This window comes from Akebia trifoliata, chromosome 4, assembly GCF_017979445.1.
Source record: "Akebia trifoliata isolate Shusen 1 chromosome 4, ASM1797944v1, whole genome shotgun sequence".
In the NCBI taxonomy this organism is placed as follows: Eukaryota; Viridiplantae; Streptophyta; class Magnoliopsida; order Ranunculales; family Lardizabalaceae; genus Akebia; species Akebia trifoliata.
This window is the reverse complement of record NC_141378.1, coordinates 17,311,265-17,323,251: the sequence shown is the minus strand read 5'-3', so window position 1 is coordinate 17,323,251 and position 11,987 is coordinate 17,311,265. Positions and strand designations below refer to the sequence as shown.

General features: G+C 32.6%; 1 protein-coding gene across 1 annotated transcript; it reads right to left on the bottom strand.

Moving 5' to 3' along the window:
• Positions 1 to 8,601: 8,601 nt before the first annotated feature.
• On the bottom strand, positions 8,602 to 10,945 carry LOC147404219 (la-related protein 1A-like). The gene is made up of 4 exons (XM_086437737.1): positions 10,820 to 10,945; positions 10,648 to 10,738; positions 9,021 to 9,092; positions 8,602 to 8,936 (listed from the first exon to the last, which is right to left on the bottom strand). The coding sequence occupies exons 1-4, from the start codon at positions 10,924 to 10,926 to the stop codon at positions 8,880 to 8,882; spliced, it is 327 nt and encodes a 108-aa protein (XP_086293863.1). The 5' UTR covers positions 10,927 to 10,945; the 3' UTR covers positions 8,602 to 8,879.
• Between the last annotated feature and the right edge of the window lie 1,042 nt (positions 10,946 to 11,987).

The following is an 11,987-nucleotide window of genomic DNA, read 5'->3' as shown; positions in this document are numbered from 1 at the left end:
TGTTTTAGATACGTGATGCTTTTAAATCGAGTACATTACTCCTTAACTTCGGTGTTCTTTGATAGAAAAATATTAAAGAGAGCTGTGATTACCACACCAACTTTTACTAATGCCACGCCAATTCCCATGTAAATCACGAAGAGAATTGCACACAATTAGAGCCACGGTAGTAAAAATGGGTGTGGCAATAGTAACTCTCATAATAAATAACCTAAATGCTACTGAAGCTGGGAGTGTTCAAACTGAAAGCCAAATGTTTAATCCTTAAAAACTCTTTTTTTAAATTTTTATATCCATTTTGTTAACTAGAATTCATTTTCCCAATTGATTTATTTTCTGATCATTTTTTAGAGGGAATTTATTTTTAATTGAAAACACTTTCTCTATTAATAAAAACACTAAATCATAACTATAGATGTCAGAAAGACACAATTTATAACTAAAATAAGTATCAAAATTAATTAAACATAAAAATTTTGTTTCAAAATGTCTGAACAAATGTCAATAAAAATTAAACTCCTAATGATATATCTTTACATGGGTAACCAAATTAAAGTAATCAAACCGTAAAATAATATATGATTAGAACAAAGAATACCTCTCTTAAAAAATTACCGAATTAGATAAAAATGTGAAGAATTGAACCCAAAGATACTGACTAAAGAACATGCATGGTGATGCTAATATGTTATGCCCCCAAGAAATAAGTGTTTTAATTATCACACCATTATTGTCTAAATGATTTTGGTGTATATAAGTTAAAGTTTATCCATTTTCTGTGGGTGTCAATTTTCAATGTGTTCTGTCAGGACACGGGAAATTTTACCTTAGCAATCTCTTGTTTAATTCATGAAAAAATCATGATTTTTTTTTCTGGTCTTTTTTCAAAGAAAGTACTATTCTCCAGATTATTGAATAATTCTAATTTGTAGGAATCCTAATTTGTAGGTGACATATGTCTCTTTCCTCTTTAAAAATATATTAGCATGCCCCTTTACATTTATTTAAGATACCATCTTAATTTTTGAAAGTGATGATTTGTTCATTTACTTTGGTCTTCTTTTATCGATCAATGGAATAATAACCTCAATGTTCTCATTATCACCACCATCATTGTTACCATCACTATCACCACTACATCATCGCCTTCACCATCACCAATTTCATCATCACCCTCATATCATGTTACTGAATTTTTTATTTTCAAAATTTTCAAATGAGATGCATACCACACGTATAAAGCATATGCCGCATATTTCCCATTTATTGAATTTTTGACCAGATTTTTGCAACCCAAAGTTGAATAGAACTTGAATTTTTCCCGTATTCCAAATTGTTAAAGGTTTTTGATATCAAGATATCTTGTTAGTAATATTATAAGGACCTATTTAAATTTCTTTTTATTTATTTCTTGTTTTTTCTTTACTTTTACTTAGCTACTGCTTCTATTCTAAATGAGTCGTGATAATTTGACGTCCCCTTCTGACATACACTCCCATCATAGAACCGTGGATCATTTGTCTCGAGATACATAAGAAAATGTTTATGATTCTACATATCCCGAGGTAAATGGTTTAAAGTTCTTTGATGGAGGCATCAAAAAATCATTTTTCATTATAAATATCACATCCATTTGGATCTTTTGGTTAATGATTATAATTTATTCAATAGAATGAGGTGATGTGCTTCAAGAGATACAAGTATCAAGTCATTGCATTATCACGTGTTGGCACTTTTTTCGTCCTTAATCCACAGTTGAGTTGTTGATTATAAGTAAATTTTATTGAATAGAAAATAAAATCTTTGAAAAAATTGACTATTGAATCCATGAACTAAAAAATACAATTAGAATGGTATTTTGATTCCACATAAATATTTTAGTGACGATTTGAACTAAATGCATACCTTTTAACATTCAACAAAATCTTTGTAGCCATTTTATTCCTTCATTCTTAAACTCACATGTGTAGCCATTTTATATCCCTAATATCCAGTAGCACTAAAATTGCACAAAAATTTATTGGTTCTCCAAATGTTTGTCATAGAGGGATAGTTATTGCTTTTCGCTAGTTAAAATGGTAAAAGTTCCTCTGGTAATTTTATCATTTTTATTTGAGAGGGCATCAACATTTTTACAAAGTAATTTTAGATGATTTAGTTTAGTAAGATATCTGAATTCAGTTAACATCATTTTCAATAATATAAAATTGCTACTGAATCTTATCACATAGGATGGGTTGCAAATCAACCACGAATGAGACTTACAAAAAAGTTTATGCTAAATGAACTTGGAACGTGTGATTGGAAGATACTAATAAATCATTGAATCAAATACAATTTTGTTAGAGATTAGTATCACTCTTAACAATCCTAGACACTTGTAACGTTGTCGATACATGGGTGCTATATTAGTCCAGCCCAGCCCAATGTGGACTAACTTAGGCTTGTGTTAAGGGTCGAGCTAAGCCTTATTCACGTTTAGGGATGGTCTCTCAGGCTTCTAAGTTTGTCAGTACGGCCCATGCCCTCCCTAAAACATGTATCTGAAATATGGAGAAATGGACCTCAGCTCAAGCATGTGGTTCATGATGAGTAAGCAATATCAGTGATCATTTGGTCGACTCTTCATAAGAGTAAAAAGGAAAGATTAGCCAGAGTTGATAAAGATTTTGGACTTGTTCTCCCGTTATCACCTTCAAACATGTGGTAGAATCCATGTTCTCCACTTAGCACGTCTTCACATTTTTGTCATTTTTATTTGAGAGGGCACCAACATTTTTACAAAGTAATTTTAGATGATTTGGTTTACTCAAATATCTCAATTTATATCATTTTCCAAAATCGCATCAATTATGAAATACAGTGTAGAATCTGTATAATTTCAATGTCAATAATATATAATTACTACTACTAAAACTTATCACAAAGGATGTGTTGCAAATCAACCACAAGTAAGACTCATAAAAAGCTTATGCTAAATGAACTTTCATAAATTTTTTATGATAAATGAACTTGGAACATGTGATTGGAAGATACTAATTAATCATTGAATCAATACAATTTTGTTAGAGATTACTGTCACTCTTAACAATCCTAGACACTGGTAAATTGTAAGGTTGTCAATGCAGGGTGCGATGTTGGTCTAGCCCAGTCCAGCCCACCCCAGCCCAATGTGGACTAAACCACCGAGCTAAATCCAATTCACGTTTAGGGATTGATGGGCTCAGGTTTCTAAGCCTGTCAGTACGGCCCATCCACTCCCTAAAACATGTATCTGAAATATGGAGAAATGGACCTCGGCTCAAGCATGTGGTTCATGATTAGGAAGCATTATCAGTGATCTTTTGGTCGATAGTAGAAAGATTAGTCAGAGTTGATAAAGATTTTGGACTTGTTGAAAATGTAAAATCTTTACGTTGAAGGATAAAATGTTACTATATTTCACGATTAATTCATTAATTTGACCGATTAAATCGTTACCATGTTTGACAATTAATTCGTTAATTTGTCAATTTAATTAATTAGTCCATCGTTCAAAGTGTTTTATTTTCCAAAAAAACTGGAGAACTTTGTGGCTATAATTTGACTTTGTTGCTCTCCTACCCTATAAAACTATTTTTTGAATATAAAAATGAATTTTTTGAGTGATTTAAAGATCCCTCTACATTTTGGGGAATATTCAACGTAACCCAGTGCTTTCAAATTGATAACATGGCTCTGATTTAACCTTGTTCTTCTTTTCTACATTAACAAAGAATAACCTATTTATTGTCAACTTATAACCAAATCCTTAAATTTTCTTTCTAAAACATGTCATCTTCAAACTCTATAGTAAATAAATTTTAACCTCATTGTCAATTTATTATTTTAATTTTATTATTTTAAATTTGAAAGTTAAAGTAAGGTTGAAGAATAGAGTAAAAGTTTTTGCCTTAAAAATTACTGGCTTTGGAAATATAAATTAACGTGTTTTTGATTTATTGTTGAATATTAGAGTCTTGTTAGCAATCTCCAGCTTAATTCTTGAAACATGCATGAATTTTTTGTTTTTCTTCAATGAAAGTATTATTCTTCGGATTATTGAACTATTTTGAATAATTCACGAATTTTAAGTTTGAAAAGAATAAAACACGATTTTACGAATTTTACAAATTTTTATTAAATTTGGTGGAAAAAAATTGCTAGGTATGTTGCAAAGTGTAAACTTGTAAGTTGTAATGTGTGTGGACACGGGATTTTCAATGTTTTGAAACATCCCTCCACTTTGGGGTGTTTTGGAGTCGCCACCATTCAAATTTGACAAAAGGGTGTGAATGGTCACCCGAAGTTGTATTTCTTGAAAAACATGTCACTTTGGACATATGATGACTCTCGTTGGATAATGCATGTTTGGTCCAACCTTGATTTCGGGTAAGGGGGTCCATTTATGGAGTAGGGAAGGTGTTAGGCACCCTACTCCATCCACGTAATGTGGTAACCTCGGATTCGATTTTTTAAATAAAAAGAAAATAAAATCGAAAAAGGATTCGATGTGTGCCCTCAAGTGTGAGGGGCTTCGATGTTGGTTCAAATCGTTGAGGGCACCCTTATGAAGAAGGGGCCCTTTGGTGATTTAAACCATAGTGGTGTGTGCAAATGTGTAGGAAAGGGGTGAGTAGAGGAGGGGGGTTGAGGGGGGTGTTCCTTTTGTCCAAACCCACCTTGACTTCCTTTGGCTTTCTTTGACTTCTTTTCTTTGCTTGATTTATTTGAGAGAAGGTTGAGAGTTAAGAGTTGTGAGATGAGTTGAGAGTTGGGTGTTGAGAATAGACTAAGAGTTGAGAGTTGAGGAGAGTTGTGATTTTTTAGAGTCTTTTTGTCAAATTTTCATTAGGGGTTGAGAGTTGAGAATGGTGGGGTTTTTATAGAATTTGTAAGTTATTTTGAGGGGTAGAATTGGGTGAAATGATGAGAAGTGGTAGAATGGTGTGGGGTTTAAGAGAAGGGTATGTGTAAATTGATGGGATTTGAGGGGTATTTGTGTAAGAAGGTTAAATGGGTGAGTTTTGACCCAAATGGTTTGGATCCAACCCAACCCATTTGGGTTGAGTGTTTGGTGAGGTGAGTTTAAGATGGTGGTTGTGATTAAATGATATTTGGTTTAAGAGAGTGGAGGATTTAATAGGGTGGTTGATGATATTTTGGGAGGGTGAGAGAGATGATGACATGTGTCAAAGTGGGTGAAAATGAAGGGTTGAGATGAGTTGATATGAAAGGATGGGTGTTTGACTTGAGAGGATAGGTGTAGGTTTAGGTTGTAGATATGGGTTTTGTAGGGAATGATGGGGGTAGATTAAGGGAGGGTGATAGGTTATAAGTGTTTGATTTGAGAGAATGGATATGATAGGTTAGGGTAGGATTATGGGTTGAATTAATTTTTGGAGGAAAGTAATGGAGTTGGTTAGTTGATTAGATAAGGGAGGTGAAAGGGGGTAATGACATGTGTCATGTTGGGTGATTGGTTGTGATATTGGACTTGGGTAGAGAGTTGGGCTTGGGTAATGTGTTGGGTTGAATAGGAATAGATTTATGTTGAGTTGAATAGGCTTGAATAATGGGTTTGGGCTTATGTTGGATTGAGTTGAGTGGGCTTGGGTTTGGTTAGAATAAAAATGGGTTTGGGGTTTGAGTTGAGCGGGCTAGTTTTAGGTCCGTGGGCCACATAAGAGGCCTTGGGCCGTTTATTGAAATTAAGATGACAAAATTTATTGGATTTTTGTAGGTTTGGGCTTCGGAGCCCATTCCGATTTTTACTATTTTTGGGGCATTTTACGTCGAGGGCCCAGTCAAATTTGGGTGTCTACAATGTGTAACACAAGTTGACTTTTAAACGGCCATGCTTCAAAATTTTAGAGAAATCCACATTTTTACGTGACAAATATCATTTTTATCTTTTAAAAAGATAATGACACGACCCTTTATATTTATTTGAGATTACACCTTAATTTTCCAAATTGATGATTTGTCCCTTGACTTTAGTCTTCTTTTAAAAATCAACGGAACAATAACCTCAATATCCCCATTATCACCACTATCATTATTACCATCACCATTAACATTACCATCACTATTAACATCACTATCATATAGTCGAATTATTGGTTTTCGAATTTTTGAAATGAAATGAATAATACACGCATGAAGTATATGCCGCATATTTTTCATTTATCAAAATTTTGGCCGAATTTTAGACCAGATTTTTACAATTCACAATCGAACAAATTTTTTCCATATTCTGAATTGCTAACAAGGGATTAGGGTATTGAGGTCATTTTTCATTAGTCCATTAAAAAAAACCAAGGTTAAGTGGGCACATAGGTGTTTTGGTTGTTGTTTTAGATACGCGATACTTTTAAATCAAGTACATTACTCCTTAACTTCAGTCTTCTTTGATAGAAAAATATTAAAGAGAGCTGTGATTACCACACCAACTTTTACTCAATTCCTATGTAAATCAGGGAAAAAATTGTACACAATTAGAGCCACATTAGTAAAAATGGTGTGGCAATAGTAACTCTCATAATAAATAACCTAAATGCTACTGAAGTTAGGAGTGCTCAAAATTGAAAGCCAAATATTTAATCCTTAAAAACTCTTTTTTGTTTTTAATATATTTTTTCTAACTAGAATTCATTTTCCCTATTGATTTATTTTCTGATCATTTTTTAGAGGGAATTCATTTTTCGTTGAAAACACTTTCTCTATTAACAAAAACACTAAATCATAACTAGAGACATCAGAAAAACACATTTTATAACTAAAATAAGTATTAAAATTAATTAAAGATAAAAATTTTGTTTCAAAATGTTTGAACAAATGTCAATAAAAATTAAACTCCAAATGATATTCCTTTACATGGGTAACCAAATTAAAGTAATCAAACTGTAAAATAATATATGATTAGAACAAAGAATATCTCTCTTAAAAAATGACCAAATTAGATAATAATGTGAATAATGGACTCAAAGATATTGAATAAAGAACGTGCATGGTAATGCTGATATGTTATGTCCCCAAGAAATAAGAGTTTTAATTATCACACGATTATTGTCTAAATGATTTTGGTGTATTTGTTAAATCCGTATAAATTAAAGTTTATCCATTTTCCGTCGGTGTCAACTTTCAATGTGTTCTTTCAGGACACGAAGAATTTTACCTTAGCAATCTCCTGTTTAATTCATGAAAAAATCATGATTTTTTTGGTCTTTTTTTCAAAGAAAGTATTATTCTCCAGATTATTGAATAATTCACATATTGTTAGTTAAAAAAGAATAAAATAGGTTTTTTAACTAATTTTTATAAAATTTGGCCGGAAAAAAATGTTACATTAATTTAGAGAGCTGGTATTGCCACACCAACTTTTACTGATGCCAGACCAATTCCTATCTAATTCATCAAAGAATTGCACAGTTGGTGTGGCATTAGTGAAACTTGGTGTGGCTATAGTAACTCCCTTAATTTAGTGTATGTTGTAAAGTGTAACACAAGTCCCACTTTGAAGTGGTTATGTTTCAAAATTTTGGAGGAATCCTACTTTGTAGGTGACATGTGTCTCTTTCATCTTTTAAAAAATGTTGGCATGCCCCTCTAAATTTATTTGAGATACAATCTTAATTTTTGAAACTGATGATTTGTTCATTGACTTTCGTCTTCTTTTATAAATCAATGGAATAATAACCTCAATGTTCTCATTATCACCACCATCATTGTTACCATCACCATCACCACTACATCATCGCCTTCACCATCACCAATTTTATTGTCACCCTCACTAATATTTCACTATCATGTTACTAAATTTTTTAAATGAGATGCATACCATATGTATAAAGCATATGCCGTATATTTCCCATTTATCGAATTTTTGACTAGATTTTTGTAACCCAAAGTTGAACGGAACTTGAATTTTTCCCGTATTCCGAATTATTAACAAGGTTTTTGATATCAAGATATCTTGTTAGTTATATTATAAGAATCTATTTAAATTTAGTTTTATTTATTTCTTGTTTTTTCTTTGCTTTTACTCAGCTACTGCTTCTATTTTAAATGAGTTGGGATAATTTGATGTCCCCTTTTGACATACACTCCCATCATAGAACGGTAGATAATTTGCCTCGAGATACATAAGAAAATGTTTATGATTTTACATATCCTGAGGTAAATGGTCTACAATTCTTTCATGGAGGCATAAGAAAATCATTTTTCATTCTAAATATCACATCCGATGGGATGTTTTGGTTAATGATTATTATTTATTCAATAGAATGAGGTGATGTTCTTCAAGAGATATAAGTATCAAGTCCTCGCGTTTTCACGTGTTGGTGCTTTTTTTGTCCTTAATCCACGGTTGAGTTGTTGATTACTAAGTAAATTTTATTGAATTTGTTGATTACTAAGTAAATTTTATTGAATAGAAAATAAAATCTTTGAAAAAATTGACTATTGAATCTATAAACTAAATAATATAATTAGAATGGCATTTTGACTCCGCATAAATATTTTAGTGACCATTTGAACTAAATGCATGCCTTTTACATTCAAATAATCTTTGTAGCCATTTTATTTCATCATTGTTAAACTCACATTTGTAACCATTTTATATCCCTAATATCCCGTAGCACTAAAACACTACTAACAGATTTTGAAGAAGTAAATAGCACAACAATTTATTGGTTCTCCAAATGTTTGTCATAGATGGACTAACTTAAGCTTGTGTTTACCACAGAGCTAAACCTAATTCACGTTTAGGGATGGGCTCAGGTTTCTAAGTCTGTCAGTATGGCCCATCCCCTCCCTAAATTATGTATCTGAAATATGGACTTGTTCTCCAGTTATCACCTTCAAACATGTGGTAGAATCCATGTCCTCCACTTATCACGTCTTCGCACTTTTTTATCCTGACACAAATTTTAATTTGGATTATGAGTGAACTTAATTGATTTAAATTGAAAAAAAAGTGTAACACAACCAATGATACTTACTTGCACTTCAACGACGCTAGAGGGTTGCAATGATCTTATTATTAAATTAATGTCATTTGTCTTCCATTTAATCTGTAACACAAACAAAAATATTATAAAAAAAATAGTATACACCCACAGAAAATAGGATCTTTGAAACACCGACCATTAATTCAAGGTCTTGATTTCTGTCCCTTCAAATGAAAAATAAATACAAGCACACCAATTTATGTAATCATATAAAACACATCACATAGGATAGACAAGCCAAAAAAAAGGGGAGGGGGACTGAAAAAATAACAAAAAATAAAGAAGAAGCACATCACATAAGGATAGACAAGAAAAAAAAAAGAGGGGGAGGCTGAAAAAATAACAAGGAATAAAGAAGAGAGCAACTGTGACAATAACCAACCTAATATTTCTTCCTCTCACTCTTATAACCAGCTCTTTTAGAGCTCAAAGAAGTCTGGTCTTTAAAAAATCCGAATCGAATAGTTTCCTCAGACAAGAAACAGAAAGGGAAGGTAGTGTTGTATTTTTTTTTTTTTTTTTTTTAAAGAATGGTTATATGCAACTCCCAACACAATATTTATTTCATTGTATAGTGTGCTATAAAAAATTGATGGGGCCAATATAAGCTCTATAAGCGAGTAGTAATAATAATAAAAGAAGGCACAATGGGTAGGCTTATAAGCACGAAGAACTTCACTTTTATCAGAATTTTGCAAAGCATGAGAGCAAGACCTGATAATATAACTATAATGGTTCACATTTACACATAGAAGCTATTTTGTATTACCAACTCTCATGTAGCAGTATAACAGGGCCAGTGACAGAGTAACAATCTTTGAGGAAGGACAGAATTGCAATGGTAATGTGACCTTATAACTTATTTAAATTAAATAGACAAGTGCCCTTGCGTCAACAAAGACACAAGTGTTCAATGTGCAAACGATGGGAAAAGCGTTCAAAAAATATTGAAGATATTATCATCAATAAATATTGGTTTGTGTATGTGCACCACATGACATTCTTTAAGGTCAATCCTCCTAAACCATATAAAAGGATTTGTTCTGTTTTCAATGTCAGACATGACCAATGTTTAGAAAGCCATTGGAAGTTTATGCCTCGAGGATTGCCTCAAAGCAAGACTCTCAAAAACAAAAACAAAAATAAAAAAGCCTTGAGGCCTTAAGAGAAGGTAATTTCACCTCAAAGGCTCTCATGCCTTTCACTAGTATGCATTATGGCGAGATGTATTTTTTCCCTCTATTTTTCCTAGTATGTACCACTACATAGCAGTCCTTACACATAAATTTCTCTCAATTATTCTTTTTGGGTTGAAGTAATGGTTACAAACTTGAGTGTTGTTTTTTTCCTTTGAGAGTTTGAAACTTGGATAAGTTATGTGTAGGAAAGTTTGGAGTAAGTTATGTGTAGGAAAGTAGACTTTGAAGCGTGATGCTAAAAAAGTTTGTATCTCCTAACGTTAATCCGAAAGATGATATTAATCATTGGAATGTGAAATCGGAAAATTAATCTCTTTTTTTTTTCAGAAAATTTCGTATAAGATTGATAACAACTAGAGTTAGCTAAATTGTTCAACAACAAAAAAACATGAAACAAGCATGACCATGGGGCTACTCACCAAATTGAATCCTGCAATAAGATGAATAGAAACCCAGCCTTCCTCATCCATGTTCTTTTTCAGGTAGTAATCATTCCTCAAGTTCTCATCACTAAATGGAAAAATAACGACCATTAAGTCAACAATTACATGAACTAAAGAAATTAAAACAACAATTGTATTTGCATCATACCTGAAGTAATATTCTATCTGCTTGAGTATTGCATCGCACAACACCCATTCCGAATCAGGCAAATTAGCCGGTTGAGGAGGTTGATGATATGATGGTGGACCTATCATATTCACCTGAGGGACTTGCGTGGGTGGTGGTAGTGACAGTGGCAAAGCAAAATACAAATAAGTATCCAAACCTATGAAAACACCAACTTTCAACTAAAAAAATCTACCAAAATGAAAAAAATAACAATAATTAAATAAATAAAAACTACAGATTTTCAATTCACCTGTCAAGTAAGGATCATAGCAGGGTATGACATGCCATGGAATTGCATGAGGAGGCAAACAGAACATATTGTTGAATTCAATGGGAATTGAATGAGGGTGATAATAATTTGAAATAGGCCATGGAATTGGCAGTCCATGAGACAAGGCTGGACCATTGGCAAATCTGGGTTGCCTGACATTACTGATCCTTCGATTTGAGGTTCGAACAGAAATTGTTCCATTTGGAACAGAAACAGTCCCTGATTCTGTGTTGTTGAGAACCTCAGAAATTGTAGTCTGGCAAGAAATCATCTCTTGTTCTGAAATAGATTCCAAGGATTGAATCTATACCCAACAAAGAACAAACTCATTAACATAATCAAGTTGATCAACCAAACGCAGATTACACTTTACAGAATAGAATTTAAAAATATTAAGACATAGTCTCGCAAAGAATCATATCTCGCTTTAAAATAGGTTCTATGGATTGAATCTATCACCCAAGTAAGAACAAACCCATTAACATAATCAAGTTCAAAAACAAAACCCAGATTACAGAACAGATTATCAAACTCTAGAAATATAGAACTTTGATTGAAAAAAGAGGGAGAGAGAGAGAGAGATTGTATATATACGTACGTACCTCGGGAAAGAATGAAGTCGAACTGTTGTTGTTGATTGAGGTTGAAGAAGAAGTATGTGTGTGAGAGAGATGGATTTGCATAAAGTTACATAAATAATAGAAAATATAAAGAAGAAGAAAGGATTTAGTCGACGTGAGTTAGGAATCCGACTCTCAGTCGATTTAGAAGGTTGGTTAGTGTACGAGTACAGTTAAAAAAGGAAAATGCTGGGGTGACAATGATTTACGGTGATTCTAACATTTCTGACGTGGTGGTTGCCACATAACCGTAGAT

Excerpts from the sequence above, each read along its gene's own strand:
- LOC147404219 (XM_086437737.1), bottom strand. The coding sequence starts at position 10,926 with ATGATAGGTCCACCATCATATCATCAACCTCCTCAACCGGCTAATTTG. Across the intron at positions 10,739-10,819 it reads CAGATAGAATATTACTTCAG|TGATGAGAACTTGAGGAATG; the intron begins GTATGATGCAAA and ends TTTTCCATTTAG. Across the intron at positions 8,937-9,020 it reads CTAGCGTCGTTGAAGTGCAA|GATAAAAAAGTGCGAAGACG; the intron begins GTAAGTATCATT and ends AATTTGTGTCAG.